Source organism: Lepisosteus oculatus, chromosome 11, assembly GCF_040954835.1.
Source record: "Lepisosteus oculatus isolate fLepOcu1 chromosome 11, fLepOcu1.hap2, whole genome shotgun sequence".
NCBI classification, from domain to species: domain Eukaryota; kingdom Metazoa; phylum Chordata; class Actinopteri; order Semionotiformes; family Lepisosteidae; genus Lepisosteus; species Lepisosteus oculatus.
The window spans coordinates 9392600-9412473 of NC_090706.1; the positions used below are offsets into that span (position 1 = coordinate 9392600).

General features: G+C 38.8%; 1 protein-coding gene across 2 annotated transcripts in view; it reads left to right on the forward strand.

Moving 5' to 3' along the window:
* Positions 1-19006, forward strand: part of LOC102689055 (PR domain zinc finger protein 1-like) — a 30841-nt gene extending 11835 nt beyond the window's left edge. The window contains exons 3-7 of one of the 2 annotated variants that reach the window (XM_006631437.3): positions 3142-3261; positions 7415-7667; positions 14117-15129; positions 15716-15844; positions 16082-19006. In XM_006631437.3, the coding sequence (XP_006631500.2) occupies positions 3142-3261; positions 7415-7667; positions 14117-15129; positions 15716-15844; positions 16082-16621 (2055 nt within the window). In that variant the 3' untranslated portion in view covers positions 16622-19006. Of the gene's footprint in view, positions 1-3141; positions 3262-6801; positions 6890-7414; positions 7668-14116; positions 15130-15715; positions 15845-16081 lie in introns of those variants that run through there. The other variant, XM_015348397.2, reaches the window with a different exon arrangement.
* The last annotated feature ends 868 nt before the right edge of the window (positions 19007-19874 follow it).

The window sequence follows — 19874 nt, forward strand, 5'->3', positions numbered from 1 at the left end:
AAATTTAGACACTCACAGCAATAGTGTGACATCATCATTTTCTCTGGAATGACTGCAGAGCTGGGCTTCCTGTCCTGTTCCTGTTCCTGAAAGTTCGTTACCCCCCACTCTCACTGGGCTTACACATCTCATTCATGGCCCTGTGCATCAAGATATACAGAAATAAAGGTATAATAAACAATATTAAAAATGCAGTGCAAAAAAACAGTACTAACCCCAAAATAAAAAATACAGTAACCGGGTACTATACAACTTGGTTTATACACTACAGTATGTCTTTACTTAACTTACAGGCAGCAGCTGTTCAACAGAGTTGGTATTTTCCACATTTCTACAGTAGATCCTTTTGAACTAACCTGAGCACTGCTACAGTACATTATACAAGCCTGAAAAAACCTTCACCACACTCCTTGGCAATGTTTGCTTGATTATTTTTTTTTTAATAATGAAAAATAACCTTTCCACAGGTAAAGACAATTTAACCCCATTATTTGCTTTTTACATTTCCTGTTCATCCACTACCAGAGAGCCACTTCTTCCTGGTGAAACTGGGTAATAATGAGCAGAATATGGAAGCTTCACACAATCTAGAATGAATCTTGAGGCCCAAACGCTGGAAATGAGAAGCATTAACCAAAGCAAACAAATAATAATTAAAGGGGAACTGCAATGTTATTTTTATATTTCAGGGTTAGATAGAATTGGCTATTGATGAGTGCATTTCAAAGCACAATGAAGTAAAATGTACACATGTAAAACCTCCAATTTATATCACAAACTAGACAAAATTTCCAGGAATGTGCTTCAGAATGAGGCAACAAAACGTCCAGTGATCTGATGCGGCCCTATGACACTGTAAACCAGCAGGTGTGTGAATACATCTCTTTTAATCCAATAGAAGTATTGCTCTCAACTTTGAGACAGTTTTGCCAACAAAAACAATACCACTTGTTATCTTTGCATGTAGATCACAATGGAACATTTCTGTTGCACAATCTGTACTTATTCACTCATACATCACATTACATTAGTCATTACAGTGACTATTGAGAAGGAAGGGCTGCTGCACATCGCAGTTCATGCAAACCCTCGCTGTCACCCATGGTGAGACCATGGCATGTTACCCATGACAGAGGAATCCTACTCCGTTGGGCCCTTGAGCAAGTCCCCAACTGCTCCAGGGGTGCCGTATAAATGGCTGACCCTGCGCTCTGACCCCAAGCTTCTCTCATCCTGTCTGTGTGCCTGTGTGTCTCATGAAGAGCAAGCTGGGTTATACAAAAAGACAAATTCCTAATGCAAGAAATTGCATATGGCTAATAAAGTGATCTGATCTTATTTTATCTTATCTTACCAGGGGTTTTCGACAACATGGTGACTATCCAGTACTTTCACAAAGTTCACGATTTGAACATTTTGTGATATTGTCAATTAATTTATTTTGTTACGAAGACTTAATAACTGATCTGAGAAATCAGGACTGCAGTTCACCTTTAAAGGTTAACCACCTCTGCTCTAGAAGGATTGCCCTCAGTTGAAAATGTGATGATGGTAAATGTGATTGGGACTGAGTGGTACTGATTGGTCCCACTAGTTCCATTGTTTTGTGTAGCATTGTTCTGGCGTGGAAAGGTGATGGAAATCTGCCTCATGTTTCTCAAACCAAGAGCTGTCCCTAGAACTCTAGAGCTCCTAATCTTGCAGTATAAATCTCCAGGAGCCCCATTCACAAAATGTTCTTATGGGATAAGGTTTACTTTATCCATTTGCCTATTGTTGGTTAAAGTGCAACTTGTCACATAGGACCCTATTGTGAGTGGGGTTTCTGACATTTTCTCTTGTGCTCACGCTTGTGTTTTCTTATTCATTAATGAGGATTCAGCACAGTATCATGTAATATTACATGAAGCATAATTTTAATTGGCAGTGCCGACCAATCTGGAGAGACGTTAGAGCTGCGGAAGACTAAAGAAGGAGACGTCACATTGATTCTTGAATATCATCCATCAAGGACCACATGTGGCAGATGGGATTGTCTGTTGTTACTCAGTGTGAAATCTAGGTTAAGCGGTTGATTTACTTTCATTAGAGCATTACTAAGTCTTCATTCCCTACAAATCCTTGCTTAAGTTACCCCAGGACAGGGCCTGACTCTGACATGGAGTCATGCTGGTGCCTCTCTTAACCTTTCATTTGTTAATAGCTGTGCACCACAAAGAGATACACTTAATCATGGAGTGTTAGCGAACATCATTCAAACCCTCAATTCCAACACCAACACCAACACCAACACTAAGTAACAGTTTGTCTGTCTTATATCATTTTAGTTTTATGACAACAGCCCTTAGATGACAACCTGAAATGCTATTGGACACATTGACAATTTATATGGAATGTTGCACAAGATTTATCTTATTTATAGGTTTATTACTATCACTTTACATCTTGTGCCTAAATGTAACAATGTGCTCCACTCGTCAGAGAATGAAGCTATTAATATCTCAGAAATGCACTACTATAATATTATACACACTTTCAGGAGAAAATGCTAGCCAATCTTTTTTAACTTTGTAGTTTTAAATATTCCTACACAGGTCAGGTCTTTTCAGAGATAGTAATTACTGAAGTGATATTTTTCTATCATTGAAACTCTTCAATTTTGTAAAAATAAATTTTCAACACATACTGAATGTGAATTGAAGGACTTGTAGGCTCTCTCTAAAATATTTAGTTGACTCTTGATGGCTTTTGCCATAATGCTCTGCTGAACAATGTGACAATACACACGACAGAGGGTTAGACCACCTTAAATAATAAATGGAGAATGTGATACAAACATCTGAGAAGACCACTACATTGATGTTTGCCATTTTGGCTGCAGCCTGAGCAGAAGAACAGGCTTTGATTCCCATGTAATAGATCTTATTGCTCTAATGACAAATAAAAATGTCAATTAAGAAGGGATGAACCAGGCAGAACTTGTAACTTGTTTAATCTCCAAGCTGATGGCTTGTTTTCCAGAGCGTAAAGGGATAATGAGGGTGAAAGTATAAATCCCTTCCCTAGTTAAGCCCATGAAGGAATTAGGCCAATTTAGAGACATGGGTTTTATATTTACTGGTTTTGTTTACTTCTTTGCAGGTGATAGGAGTCTTCAGCAAAGAGTACATCCCCCAAGGAACACGATTCGGCCCACTGCTTGGGGAAGTCTACACCAAAGATGACGTTCCAAAGCATGCCAACAGAAAGTACTTTTGGAGAGTAAGTCAATGAGTAGAAAGAAACATCTAGCTGTCTTAAAAAATGTGTGGTGAAATCCACCTACAGTACCATCCAAAAATATTTTAGAATAGGCAACTTCCTCTGCTTTTTTGTGTAGTGTCTCATCGGGCAGTCATGAGACACCAAGCAGACAAGCAGTGGGGCTGGTGATGTCAGACCCAGGAAAGAATGCTGGGATAGATTAGAACTTGTCTGGGATAGTTGGGAACTATCAGTGACTGTGTTAACTTCTTGGACATGGGGAGAGCACAGGGGTTTGTGAACAAGTTATCTAGTGTATGTGTGTGGCAGTTCCCATGTTGCGTTATCTAGGTCTGTGGCCTCAGGTACCCACTCTGATGCGCCTGGTCTCTGTTAGTCGTGACGCCCACCTTCACTCCATGTTGTGGTGGATTTTTGCTAACTGGTGAGAGCAGTGCTTGTAAGGAGCAGTGCTGTGGCTAAAGATCAGCACCTGTAGCTAGAAGGTTACTGGTTCAAATCCTGCAGCTGGCAGAGGAATTTTATTCCATTGGGCTCCTGAGCAAGGCCCTAAACCTCAACTGCTCCAGGAGTGCCGCATAAATGGCTGACCCTGCGCTCTGATCCCAAGCTTCTCTCCCTGTCTGTGTGTCTCATAGAGAGCAAGCTGGGGTATGCAAAAAATATGAATTCCTAATGCAATAAATTGTATGACTAATAAAGTGATCTTATAAAAAAAATGGAACTTTGTCTTCACTCGATCTGAGCAAAAAGGCCAAGAAGTTCTTCTATGTGTTCATTGTTCACATTACATTTTCTATTGTCGTGCGCAAAGTCAGTTAATGATCCCAATATTTTTCTTGTGAATTAACCTCATTGCTTTACAGTCTGATTCTGTCATAATTCAATGCGTCACAATTGGAAATATATTCTAATATGTCTATTTAATTTATCCATCTATCCATTTTCAAACAGATCGTTCTAAATTTAGGGTCGCCGGGAGAGCTACTCTGTTTATTATGCTACACAATAGTAGATCCATACCAATTTTGTAATAGAATGCATTTTAATTAACTACTGTAAATGGGGAACATCACAAAATATTTAAGAAATGATCAAAACAATCATAGCTTGTCCTTCACATTATTTTGTATTGAATACTTTTCCGAAACCACCATTTCTAATCCAGTATTTAGTATTTACAAGAAGAAATACGTTTCCTTATCAAATGTTGCTAAAGATGCCAAGACCTACTGTATGTTTTATATAATACATAGTAAAGACCTTCAAAACAGACCTCCAGATTTCCTTAGGAGTTTCATTGGAGCAAATATTAATAGCCTTCAGTCACTGAATGCAAAAGAGGAGATCTACACACAGGAGTGAATTGAAAGCAATTTTTATTTTCTTTCTGGTTGACATTTTTTTTTTCTGATATTATGTGTGAATGTAAGCGCTGTGGCTATTGTGGATTTTTAGAGTGGCCTCTACTGACTGAGGAAAATCCAGACGTGAGTACTTCCTTGATATCAGCGCCAACTTTTCTCTTGAGGAAGTGAGAGACGCGCTGCGCCTGAAAAGGAAACGTTCGCTTTTGCTTTTGAAGTTTCCCGCGACTGACGGCTTGCCGTCCTTATCTCTTACAACTGGAAGTGTGAGCTGCTTTTTTCTTCTCTCGGCCTGTAAAAATGGTGTACTGTTTTATGCAAATTGCAGAAGTCAGTAGTCATTTTACAGGTCTGAGCGGGGCTGAGATTTTCCCAGCTTCCAGGTTCCTGTTTTTTTATTTTTTGCGTCTTCAGACTAAACCAAGCCACACTGTCACGCATCACGCACAGTACACATGTACAGTATAAGACTAAGTCCGATCCTGAAAGGTTTCAGAAAAACCCGTGTCGAATGATATGGTAAGAGCCTAATCCTAGGCACCCTCCCAGTATTTATGGTAACCCAATAGTGAAAGCACTTGAACCGATCTGTAAGTGACTCAGTTTTGCTTTTCGTTCTCTGAAGATATTGCTCCGTATCAATTAAGGCATGAGGTATGAGGCAGCGCAATTAGGGGGTATTTGTGATGGTGGCACATTAATTCATAAGTTCAGGTGGGTAGCTCGTCAGCATGCGTAGGCTGCAAAGGAACAAGTAATAGGTTTATTCCATGCTGAAAAAAAGAAAAAAGAAAACACAACCTTTCGGCCGAGGAGCCTTCTTCAGGTGTGAGCCTCAACCGAAACGTTGTGTTTTTTTTCTTTTTTTCAGCATGTAATAAACCTATTATTTGTTCCATTAATTAGTTTATTTTTAAAGGGATCCAAGCCTTTCATTTCTTTGGGGTGTGAAAATAGGGAAATATTTTCTGTTAAAAGCCAAAGGCTATCTTCCTGGAAGAGAACATTATTTCAATAAGATTTTTTTTCCTTTCCTTTCTCTTAGTCATCCAGGTTCTCTTGACATCATCTTTTTTTGTGTTTCCCTTCTTGCTATAGTGTTTCTATTCACCTGAGAATCTGAGAACCAGAAATAAAACCTAAAGGATCATTCTTTACGATTATAAGCTTCATGACTATTCAAGAGCAGAGTTTCCATTTACTGGGCATGGCACTCTGGCAGTATACTGTAATTCAGCAAAGTCACTTTTCCTAAATAGTTTCGCTCCAGGGCTGGGCTCTGACGTGTTCATTTACTATGTTCTTTGTGCCCGTCACATGGCCTCAAGGAGTGTGTATACGTAAGAAGGAGTTGGCTTATTTTTTCCACAATTAATACCTTCATTAGTACTGGCATGTACATCATTACCTATGAAGGACCTACATTTAGGTTGTGAGGATTTTCAACTCGTGAAAGTGATAATTACACTAGCAATAAAAAGGGCAGTCCTGCATCTAGTTAAAATGTGTTTCTGATTTAAATCCAAATTGTTTTAAAACTTGAATGATTAGATAATTAATCTACAGTAAGTACTTCTTTGGCTCAGTCCTTTTTGGAGAATTACCATTTTCTTTTTTTGTGTTAGTCCTGAAATTTGTAACTGAGTGTTTGGGGCTTGTTTCTGTAAGAACCGACTACCTGAGGTAAAATCTGGAAGAACCCCCTCCCCTCCAGACACTCACAAACACATACTTTATGAAAAGTGGTTTCTAGGTATTATCCTTAATTAAATAATAAAATGTATGGCTTCAGCAACATGATGTCATGGAGAAGACCGGAAAAGGGCCACATGAGATTCTAAATTGAAATGTGTGGGTTTTTTTTTTAATCTATTACAGTAATGGTATAAAATCAAGTTCACAACCACAACAATGCATCTAAGGTCTGAGATGATGAGAGGGACTTTAAGTAAAGGGTTAAATTTGAAGAAACTCAGCCAAGCAAACAGGTTGAGGCTTGATAGAACACAAAAAAAAAAAATCCCCTGGCCAAAGACCAGAGACGTCTAATGAGGTTTCCTGTTTTATTACTTCCACTCTCCTTTCTATTTTCATAATGTGTGAAGCCACGCCCACAGGCCACGACTTAAATACTTCACTGCTAAAGGCGTGCGAGCAGAGCTAGTGTTGACACTCATCTCACTGACAGGGTTTACCTCATTCTACTGACAAGAGACGCACCACGGCACAGGAAACTACAGAGCACTTAAATGGCAGAGGTTAATACATACTTTTAATATCTTTCATGAGACTTAAAACTGCTTAGCGTGTACTCTTACAGTGAATTTATGGGATGTGAATTTATGGGAGGACATGATAATATTATCGTTGTGTGAATGTCTATGCTCACATGACATCTGTGTGTATTTTTAAAAATCATTCAGAAGATAGTGTAAACATTTGCATAATCAAGGACAGTTTCTTTTCTTTTTTTACAAATTTCAAAATACAAGACTGGAAAAATGGATCTCGTTTTTTTTTCTTTCCCATGGACGTAAACATTTTGATTTTCTCATTCACTATTATTATTTCAAACCGTGCTGTGATGGTATTGAAGTAATTTTACTCTGTTTGTATATATATATAGGGATCATGGAAGCATTGCTATTTTGAATATTTGTGGCTCTAATTGTAGGGGGGAAGGGAAATGCTTCCCTCTCTCCTGTTTATCCATTCGGTATTTTTCAAAACTGCTGGTACCTGTGCGGTCGTTCCCTTACGCTGTTCTGTTTTTCTTCTTGAAGATCTACACAGGTGGGCACCTGCAACATTTTGTCGACGGGTACGATTTGCAGAAAAGCAACTGGATGCGCTATGTCAACCCGGCACACTCCCTGCACGATCAGAACCTAGTGGCCTGCCAGAATGGCAAGGACGTCTACTTCTACACCATCAAGCCTGTGCCGCCACACAGCGAGCTGCTGGTGTGGTACAGCCGTGAGTTTGCTGACCGCCTGCACTACCCCTCTCCTGGAGACCTCCTCTTCTCCAAACATGGTGAGTCCACTTTCCAAGAACAGCCGGGTAGCGGACCGGCAGAGCTGATGGGCAGTGGGAGCTAAGTGATCGTTGTGGCATTATGGCCTTAACCCAATCCTGAGTCATTAACTTAAAGGTCATCAGTCATCATAGCCCTTTTTTAATTTATTTTGGCTTGTTGTGTCATATTGTGCATTATTAACATCAGTGTGTATTAACATGCATATTGAGAGGCATTAAAAACACAACGGTGCTATTGAATTCCAATGCTGGCTTATTATTTTCAAGGTCCCTCTGTATATAAATATTGTATATACTGTTCCAGATATTACAGATCCTTTTGCATCTCTTGTTCAGCTGGTCTTATCGTGCATGTTGAATTCAGACAAAGGCAAACATGCTATTATTGTGGTTAAGAAACGACAGGTGGTTATCCTGTCAAAACGTCACTTGGAGGACCTTAGGCTAGATTTTGAAATTATTTTTACACTTGTGTTGAGCGCCGTGATTGTGTGGAAGCTTACAAAAAAAACTTGGATGAGCTTGAAGGCTCAGCAGCGGTAACAGCGTTTTCATTTCCTAAAAAGAAACGTGAGGTTTTCTCACATGGCTTCACACAAATTCCTCTGGGACTTGCACGAGAAAATCTGTCTTTTCACGAGGTGTTTTTATCTAGCATCTTGCTTGCAAAACCTTGACCACTTTGTGCAAACCCAGTATTTTGATAAATGATCTATCCATCCATGTGCTTCTTTAAGAGTGGTACCACAGCTTATGGCTACATTATGATTAGCAGTTGAGAGACCAAAGTCATGAATTAGCAGATGAATAGTTAAGCTACCACAAAACAATAAAATATTAAATATGTTACTGTTTAAGTACTGTATGTTAGACAATGTTTTAACAAGTTTTTCAGAATTCTAAATACTTGATGGGTATAGTTTGATTATGTCAGACATTCAGAGTTTAATACTATAGTAAACTTACAGAAACATCTTCTCACCATGTTATTTAGATGTTAGAATGCCTTAAAATCCAAAGTGAACATGACAGCATCATATGTTAGCTTTATACTTAGCTAGCTTTGAAAACACTGCTTGGAGTCTTCCAATGTGTGTTGCAACACATTTCTTCATTAAGCTGCACCTTTCTTATGATATTTCCCCACCATTATTTGGGTAGTTTTTAACGCTTAGCAACAACCAAATTATATTAGACATGACAATCTTTTTGTTGCTGCTCTTGCTCATTGTAAAGTCTGTTTTTGTTGTCACTGCTGAGGTTTTATTCACACAGTTTGGATAAATAAGACAGATTTCCATCTTAACACAGAAATCAAGCTCACCATGTGAAATAAAATGTTCACTCAGAGTCTGATTTTAACAGTATCAGATGACCTTCGGTAGAAAAAGATGCCAGCAGTTTTTTTTTCTGAATCTAAAAAGGGGTTTCTATATTTTCAGAAATGCTCAGCAGCATCTTTAAATGGTAATAGCATGTTTTCTGAGAAGAGCAGAATTGGTATTCTAAAACTATTGAGAAACCCACAGAGAGGAAGACATTTGGAGCCTTTTTTTGAATGACTGGGTTATCATAAAAGGGGTTTCATAAACTGTCTCTAATGTAGTTCTGGTTGTCAATGAAACAAAAAACAACAAGAATGAATCATAAGACTTTCTCTGAGGCGTCAGAAAATTAAAAGACAGCAGCACTATGGGTTAGTAAATTCCGTTTGAAAGCAATAAAACAAAATCCAAATCAAAACAAAAGTCTGTAAGTCTGAGTTGCTGCAAAAACTTGGGCTTGGGCTTTACATGCTAATTTAGACATTTCGTCACTGTGCCGTCATTGGCAAAATGTGAATACATAATTCTGCTTAAAATGGATAACATAAATTCAATTACATTAAAATGAACTCTTTGGAAAGATCAAAAAGGCTTTTCAAGCATGCCGTTTTCTCTGGGGGTTACTGCTGATTGAGTTTCTGAATTGATCTCATTTGACTCAGCAAGAAATAATGTCACAGTGGAAATGTGTGAGGCAAGTACTTGGCTCAAGTCAGAACTTTAGTTTGGGAGCGCTGAAACAGTTCTCTCGAACAGCAGTATCTTCATACACATGCGTTGTATCATTGCTTCCACAATTAAAAAGAAAAACTTAACAATATAAGTGTGAAGGAAACAGTAAAGCCATTAAATTGTGTATTCTGCCTCCTACCACTCAATAAAGCTTTTTTTCTTATACTGGAGTTGCAAAACTGGGTTATCATAAAAGGGGTTCGTAACCCCTTGAAAAAAAGACCTATTATACATCCCAAAAACTACAATTTCTAATGTTCACATGTTTAAGACATACCGGTGATTCATTGTCACATAAAGAACAAGCAGAAATAACTGTGAGTGGATGTGCCAGCTTTTTTTCTTTAATGTTTCCTGGGAAAAACTAGAAACTGGAAACCTAGAAATCACTTGTATTAGCCTGTTTATTTTGGTTCTGTTCTTTAACAGGATACAGTGATAAATACTTGGCTCTTGATTGTCTCTTCACAGACAGCTCTTAATCCTAATTGAAAGAATAAATGTTCACGGACTACAACATGCTAATCATTCTTTAGGTTAAATGTCTTTCAAAGGTTGTTTTTTTTTTACATTTTCTATGGAAAACAGCAGCATGGATGAATAAACAGGAAATGCTTTTTATAGGTATGATATGGACAAGACATCCAATCACACTATAAAAATATGTATTTATAAGAGAGCCACCAACATAATATCTCGGTAATTTGGTGAAATTTATTAAAATATATTTAGCTAATTTTTCTAAGGTGTCACTCTGTAGCCCACCATATCTGAACTTCGATCAGGCTGTCATGGTTAGTTGTTCTGTTTCAAATCAGTCTTTGGAAACACCCCAGTAGGTCTTCTTTCTATTTCCCTCCACTCAAACCCACATCTACACATTTCTGCAGTTTCTGAATCAAAGCAAAACTGAGGCTGCACCATCTTCTCACCCCTATCCCCTCCGTGTGGAGAGTAATGCAATGTTGTCAGTTTCCTGTTTTGTTCGAATTTGAGAGACGTGTGAGTGTGAACGAGCACTTGTGTGTCATACAGAAATTAAAAAAAAAGAATTGCGCAAATAGTTTCTGCCATGTCACTAAAAAATCTCAAAAATAAGTTTACTTTTAATTTTGTTCAGTCACTGGAAGGCGAGAGGCCATGAATATGTGCAGTTCTTTTTACTTATAACTTTTTTTTTAACCTTTTTTTCTCAGCCACAACTTATTATCGTTTGATTTTGTTTTGGCAGATCTTCAACTCAAAGTCTTTCATTTTATCTATTGAATTCTGAGGAGCTAATGCCCAAATCTGCTGGAGAGTGAAAGCCAAAACGATTATACAAAACAAGTCAGGCATTTCTATTGGATTTACCATCTTATTTTAAAAAAATAGATGTTTCCATTTTCATTTTAAGAAAAAAGAAATGTGTGAATGAGTTTAAGACTTTTTATGTGACGCTTACAGTTTCAGTTACAGAAGCCTCTAGGTCTCATACAAGAACAAAAATTATTAATATAAAAAATTCCAGGAACATCGTCTCACTCTTTAGAAAGCTTACAGATAAAATATATATTAAATAAGGTAGATTTTTATACCTATATACGGTAGCTTAAAGGCTGCTCTCATGCTATACAGCAAGTTCATTTTAGGTATGAATGAGAGAGCTAGATCAGTGTGCAAGTTGCAAAAGAACAAGAGTACAGTAATTTCATGCGGAAAAGTGAAAAAAGTGACAAAGCATAGCTTCAGCTTTGAAGCCCTCTCCAGACCTAAAGAAGCCTTTACAGCTGTGATGTTGAGCTTTTATTGATTTTACTTCAAAGGGTGCCCTTATTTTCTGTCCTTTTATACCTATTTAGTGGGTAATTATATTAGAATCAAAATAATTTCCTTACAATCTCTCATAATTTTTTCTCAATCCCTCTGATGCATTGTGTTTGTAGCTGATGAATCACAACGAGCTGACAATTACTGTAACCATTGTACTGGTCTATGGCGTGTCTCAGATCTATGCCAATTAGTTTCTTCCAGCTGCACAGAAACCACACAGCACAGACTCCAACACAGCCTGAATGCTAACATGCAAATTCTGCAAACTTGTAAAAGCAACACAAAATCAATTCTTACAGTTATATCAAATTGACCTGATGTTAATTTAAGAAAAAGCAAATCTGGGACTGACTCTACTCAAGGTCTGAGAAACTACACCTCAGAAACTCCATTTATAGTGTGTAAAATGTACTCCTTTCAGCTACCATTGGCTATGCTGCTCATTTCATTATTGTCACTTATAGGGGTTCTTGCCTATTCTCTTTCATTGCGTTGCTCTTATCTGCTCTACATTCTTGTGGCTAGTTTATTTTTGGCTTAAATAAAATCAAGTAATGTTACGTTAAAGCATTTTTATGTGTGACATTACTCTTCTCTATAAAGCCACTTAAATTAGAAAGCAAGGCTGTTGAGAGGCAGACTTTAGTAATGTGTGGAGCATTTTTAACCTCTTAATAAAAAGCTGCAAGCTGGGTTCTTGGGCTGTGGATAATTTAACATCCCCTTTTGAGGCTAAAGTACAGTAAACAAGTGCTATAAATGTGTCATCGGAAAAGACCAGAAATCATGTGCCTTACTGTTTGTGCCCCAGGAATTCTAAAGGCTATAGAAACTGAAAATTCATGAATGCCTGTGGGTTTGTAAACTGAAAAATGAGATCACTTTAACAATATCCAACAGCCCGGTTTGGACACCGAGCTGCGTGACTGTGAATTGGCAGACCCTGGGACATGATTGTGTAACATGCTCATAGCTCTCCGGCGTGGATTTGCCAAGTGGAAGTGTGCCTTTAAATGCCTTTGCCATCAATCAGATCATAATCAAGGGTTTCAATGCAGCGTTGTCAATAAGGAGCCAGAGTAAGGCATAACTTGTCTAACGAGTCCTCCGAGAGGATAACAGACACCACTTTGTGAGTAATCACTCTGTGATCTACCTTGTACAGAGGACCACATACAGTGTGGAGCCACACAGTGAAATGTCAGGCTGGCAGCAAACCATAAGCACTGCCGCAAAGTGCAGTCAGTAGTTACTGCGGATTAAGCCTAAGCTTCTACATAAGTTTTACATAAGTTTCATTAAAGCACAATAAACAGATTAGTTTTATTGGCCTGTCAAAAGAACACACAGGCGAGAGAGGGAGAGGTGAACAAAATACAAATATTTTATTTATTCAGTATCCGGAAGCTGCTTATTCTTGGTAATCCCACAAGCACCGGGTGCAAATCAGGACCCCTGACCAGGACATCAGTCCATCACAGGGCACACACGCACACCGACAATTTAGAGACCCCATTCAACATAGTCCGCATGCCTGGTGGCAGGTGGGAGGAAACCAAAGCAACCAAAGACAACCCACATGGAGTGAATATTCAGACTTACAGAAGGTGCCCCGTTTCAAAATCAAACCCACAGCAGTGCTGCGAGGCAGCAACAATACCTGGCTCGCCACCATACGAGCCTCTTAAAATAGTTTCTAAATACATATCTCAATCTGTTTATTTCAATTCACCTATTGTTTAACGCATTTCAGTTTGTAATTCACTGCCTCCGGTACTGCAATCCAGTTCAATGATTTGGGTTTTAGGCATTATTAACATTATTAACCCCAGGTCTATCAATAAGACCTATTGATCCAAATAACTGAGTTGCTGGATGTAACAAACAGCCTCGTGTATGACTGTTAAGGGTAGATGGGTGTATAATGCAGGTAGACAGGCAGACAAACAGATACAAGGGAGAATAAAGCTATGTTGATTTTCCATATCAGCTGCTACTCCCACTCACTAATTTCTTGACTCAGTTTATTTCTGTGATTCAGCGCTTTTGCATTTAACAACTCATTTCTAAAGAGGCAAATTTCAAGGCCTACTGGACCCACCTACTTCTCTAACCACAGAGCTTGCTAATATATTCATTTGTCTTGATAATTTTACAAGCAAACAAAGATAGTTCCAGGCTGAATTGCAGAGGCTCACTAACACATGTATTGTATTGAGAGAGTTGCAAAATACATAGTGCTTTATCTAATACCAATATTAGATCAAACAAAAAATGTTTGAAGACAGCTAATTTGCCTGATATCCTGCTTTCAACCCTAAAATCCTAAAATTCCTGAACTGATCCAGAAAGTTTGTTTTGAGAACAACACTTTGTATGGAAAATAGATGCTGATATGATCTAAAACGTGAATCCACAGCTCAGCTGAAGTATGGAAAACTGCCTGTTTTCTCTCAGTCCCTCTATCTCAGCCTTGTTCTCTCTCCTTCTGTTCTCCTTCTTGTTCTCTCTCCAAGGCTTCTGTCCTTCATTCCTTTAATACTGTATGTGTCTTGTGCTCTTTTCGCCCTGCTATAGGCCACATAACCAAGGGTATCAGGGATTCACCTTCAGAGAGCCAAAAAGACCAGCTACCTCACAAAGACAAGACCTTTGAGGAACACCAAAATGCAGAAGCTAAGGAAACAAAGAGAGAAGAAGAAAGAAGGGACAAAATGGAGAAAGAGATGGAAGAGGATGAAAGGATTGATGTGGAAGTGCTGGACAGAGACACACCTCCTGTCACTCCTGATAACCAAATTGTGGATTTCAGCAAGAAGCTTTATGAGTCACATGCCAAAAAGGACACATATGCCCCAGCAGAGCCTAGCTACTCCCCTTCACATTCTTTGCATGGAGACACCCAGGACCAAAGAGCAGAAGTGCCCAGAAAGCCAATGGGTCCTTATTGTTGCTCCACAGACACGCCTACCTCAAGTCAGAAAGAAATCCCCTTGCATCTTCATGGTCTCTACACCCACAGAGAGGGTCTGGTGTCCTACCCTACATATCCCCCAACCAGACACCTCCAGCAGCCTTGCCTCTACCCTTACAGCTCACATTACCCCCGCTTTGTGCTACCTCAATATCCACCCCCGTTCCCCAGTGTCTTGTCCAGGGTGCCCTCAGCCTACAGTGGTTACCTGAGCAGCGATGGGCTACCTTACCCCCTGGTGTCACAGCCCAGCCTGCTACCTGTGTCCATACCCTTCCAGGCTCAGGCAGGCAAAGAAGGCCTGATCGTCCCCAGTCCCCCCACTGCCTTCTCCCTCACCTCTCCTGGTGCTGGTGGACTGAAGGAGAGACCCCCCAACAATTCCCCACCCAGCGGAGCCCCAGCTACTCCTGAGCACTCACCATTGCCCAAGCTGTCTTCACCAAGGACAAGCGAGCGGGAAGAGGCCATCAACCTTAGCACGCCAAAGAATAGTCAAGCCACCACAGTCCTGGGATACAAGTCTCTGCCCTACCCCCTGAAGAAGCAGAATGGCAAGATCAAGTATGAGTGCAATGTGTGCCTGAAGACCTTTGGGCAGCTCTCCAACCTAAAGGTAAGTGATCCCCACTTGTCCCTCTCTGTCTAAATGCATGTCTTCTGTGGCGATCATGCTGCATGTTTCTATTTCTGTACTTCATGCCCTGTTCTGAATAACCTGAATAAACATTTCCCTAGACAGTTTCTGAATCCAGGGTAGTCTGATGGCTTTTTGGTCAATTCCAAGGCATGTACGTCTACTACTTACACAATAATAATTTGCTCTCAGAAAACACTTACTGAAACTAACAGAGATACTACTGATGTTTTTAAATTAAAGTGTTGCCAGTTATATTGGGGTGTCCTTTCCCAAGTTTTTCAATCTTCATTATTTGGAGATCATGAATTGACTGTTTTATGTTTCAATTACAGAGCTGCCAATCTGTTGACCTAACAAAACTACAGTATGTTAAAAACTATTAAATATGAAGGTCAGATTTAGAAAGCAGTGTCATAGTTATGCATGATACAGTTTTTATTGAATAGTCCATTACTATTATGTTTACACTTTAGTCACTTGGCAGTTTACCACAAAGCAGCAGCATTTCCTCAGTTTTTAGGCTTCTGATTAAAACTTGTCTCTTTTGTTCTGCCCATTACAGGTACACTTGCGGGTTCACAGCGGAGAGCGGCCCTTCCAGTGTATGGTGTGTAAAAAGAGCTTCACCCAACTGGCACACCTACAGAAACACAACCTGGTTCACACTGGAGAGAAACCACATGAGTGTCAGGTACAGAGCGCTCTTCCCTGCTCCCTCTGTAAACTGGCGGAACCCTACTGCCACCTTTGAAAACATATTACACCATTGATATGTTAGATAATATGTGTTGCTTCTGAGAATGAATAACATAAGGCATAGGAGTTTGCTCTTTCTAATGACCTTCAGTTGAACAATTTGGTGTCTGGATGACAGCAGCCACCCACATTAACCAAGAAAATTTAATCCCAGTTCTGTTGCTTCCTGCAGGTGTGCCAAAAACGTTTCAGCAGCACAAGCAACTTGAAGACGCATTTGCGCCTCCACTCGGGAGAGAAACCTTATCAGTGCAAGCTGTGCTCCACCAAGTTCACTCAATACATCCACCTCAAGCTGCACAAGCGCCTGCATAGCCGTGAGCACCCTTACAAGTGCCACCTGTGCTCTAGAGCCTTTGTCCACCAGTTCACCCTGCACATACACACCAGGGGCTACTGCCCTTCAGTGGCTATGGCCGGGCAGTCCATGGAGGAGCTGAGCCGCATGAACGAGCTCATCGACAAGTTTGACATGAGTGCCGACGCCGATACCCTAGAGGAGCGGGCCAGCTTGGCAGAGGTGGATGCAGTGGTACAGAAGTGGATCATCAAGAACATGGAGAAGAAGGAGGGCAAGGAGGACCAGGTCGAGGTCTGCTTCCTTAAGAAAGAGAGCCTACACGCTGCTTCTTTTCAGGAGAGGGACACCGTCGTTCACATGTACCGGCCCCCAGCACACCTACCCCTCACTGTCAAGCAAGAGCTTCAGTAGATTCTTTGGTTGAATGGACAGGGGTGTGAACTTAACCCAAGTGAAAACAAAGCCCCTGTTAAATCATCAGCAGTGAAATGCAAATAATGGGAATCGCCAAAAACCTTTTAAGGAATGCCAACAAACCAAACAACTGCTTCCCAAAGACAGCCCCAGAAAAATCACTGTAATTGCACTTGTGCTATGAACAATCGTCTCAGTTCTTCTTTACCAGCTCGCAAAAGAGAAACCTTTTTAAACCTTTCCCAAAAGAACTGACTTTCCTTTGTTTTGTATATGTGCATGTGTGTTCTAATTTATTGAGAAAACATGTTTTGTAATATATTTTAAAACCTGTATTTTATTTAAGTTTGTTTGTGCGTGTACGTCTTTACCTGTAGTAGCATTAGTTTAATTTAAACTGATGTACCTGTGACATACTGGGTCTTCTTAAATTAGAGCTAGCATTAATAAAAGCACATCTCTTCGGCTTGAAAGGCTATATGTAATAGAAATGATTAATGAAATGCTTACAGTTTATTTAAGGTAGCAAGGCAGGAATAAACTCTCAATTCCTCATTAAGATGGGTTTTGGTATGGTTGCACAACCGTCATGCAGTAAGACAACAATGCATACTTTATTAATTTATCAGATCAGGGTTTTCCAGATTATGTCCCTATTTATGAAGATGAAATTAGTGGTAAGCATATATTTAAAACACTTCCCTAATGTTCCAATGTTCTTTCCTAGTTGTACAAAGAGTGCAAATCGTTTTGACTGCAAGCAGTTTTAGGTTTTCTTTGTTCCCTCCAAGGAATAAACAACACTTTGTATTCTTTGTACTTTTTCTTCAATTTAAAAAAGAGGAAGATTGTTTTAGGTTGGTAGGGGAAATTCAGCTCACCGAGTCTGATGTTCCCATTTTATGTTATGTTGGTGTTGTTTCTTTTCTTTTTTTGATATTTTTGATAAACAGATAACAAAGGCTTTATAAAACAAGGATGTTGGAACTGCATGTGTAAAATGATTGTACCACATAAGCCAAAAAAAAGTAGAATATTTTTTAAGAGAACAAATACAAGGTGAGATGATAGTTCTAAATCTTGATAGTTAATCAAGATTGTCTTTGGGCCCCAGCATTAAAAAAACCCATACTAAGCCTTTAGATTATCCTAGATAGCATGTACCTGATAGACAACTTTCACAAAGACCAAAAATAAAATGTACAGCAATTAAATAATACTGAGGTTGGAAATTCAACTTACATAACTCTAGTTATGTTTTTATCCAATCAAGAAAGAAAACTGTTTCTGCCTGTAGCACTTTTAGATAATGTTTTTATTGACACAAACTTTGTGAGCAAAGGGACATATTTTTAATAATGAGCAAAACCACCAGCAATGCACAGCAAGCATCATGTTAATTCTATGCCTCATTGTAAGGAATTCCCACAACAGTCACAGACGCAAATGAAAGTATTGTAGTTCAGGATATTTCATACCAGGCATGATGCGCCAAGTTGTTGCTAAATCCACAGAAAAAGACTAGCAAACTTCCCTTTAAATAATGTTTTGCACTGTTTTGCGAAATTAGCTTTAAGCATATAAACATACAATGTTTTGAATTGTGTCAGAACTTACAGTAGATGTGCAAACCAAAGTACTTAAAAAAAAAAATTAAAACATAAAATTGATTTGCGGTATTTATGGTATGTAGGCACATCTTCTTAATCACTTTTTTTACTGTAATATGTATTTTATCAGCAGAGTCTCTTAGACCATGCTGGTGGTCAGTCTGTTTGGTTAATCGGTGGATGACTCATGACTGACTGTCAAAACGTACATATCTGTTGTGAAAGCCATAACCTAGCAAAGTTAGAATTCCGGTTGAGTCTTACTATTGACTTTAACCACTTGTTGCTGAATCAGTAAATTAGTACATTAACATGGGCTGATGATTTCAGCAATATCATGTGGATAGGCAAGCACTTACAAATAGCTCATTTTTTCTCAGGGCTAATCATTCTTTTTATAAATTAAAAAGAAAACCAGACAATATCTCAGGAACTTTTTTATACCACACTCAGGATAATGGAATTATCAATAAATATATTTCTATTTACACCACTTTATCCTTTGGCTTTAAAATCAGTATTCCCAAAGCTCCGAACAAATCAACTTTAAGAATAGGTCTGTGTGTTGCTTTGCTTTATATGTGAATAAACACCAAAGCATCTGTTACTGATAAATAAAAAGGTTTAGACTTTTGGTTGCTGTTAGTTTTGTACAGGTTGTCTCTGTTTAGATATTTTGTCTATGTTTACAAGCTGTTTACACTTTATATGTGAAAGATTTATTTTGACTAAATTTTTTATAATGTATGTAGCACATACAATAAACAGTCTTATGTTTATACAAATGTGTGAGCTTTTTTTCCTAGCGTCCTTGTGTGTCATTTTAAGCGAACAATAAAGCCATATCCTCCTAAGCTCTCAAACTGATACTAGTTACTTCTAGATACTAGAATAATAGTGTAAATGAGACAAACTACTGCAAAGTCTAGACTCAAAGCAAAATCAGTCCATACAGAATAAAACTGCCTTGTTAATTATATCTGTTGAAATCCAAGATAGTAATTCCTAAGAACCTAACCAAGGGCTCAATGCATTAACGTTAGTGCTACCAGCAATGTGCAGATTAACTTGCTAATATCATCAAACAGAGGATAAACCACATATTGCCAAATATACAGTAAATACAAGTTCTGATGGTAAAGGGCTTGAAATATTAATTAATATTATATTAATATGTAGAATGGCTAAATAACAATAGTGATTGTGTCTAATTATCTTTTAGAAATGGCAGAGATGACTCCTTTTCTTCATGGCACCTGATACCTGTTCATATATACCAATTTTGCACTTTAATAACATGGGCCTGTCTTGATTATGATGAAAATACTTTTTAAATGCTTTTAAAATGAAGGATTTCAGATTTTTCCTTGTATTTTTATGATATACTGGGAGTATGCCAAGCTGTTTTACGACTGTCAGCTGTTTAAGACTCTTTAAGATTTCAGGTAACAACATGCACATGTAAACAGCCCACCATGTACCACGCACACTGTACAGATGTACCTCCTCTCTCCGAGTCACATGTGCATGTATACAAATGCAAACACACAGAAACGTCCAGAATTCTAACCATAAAGGCTGGAAATTAGAAGCACTTAATACCCTTATTTCTCAGGTTCCTGTAAGTTCTGTAGGCCACT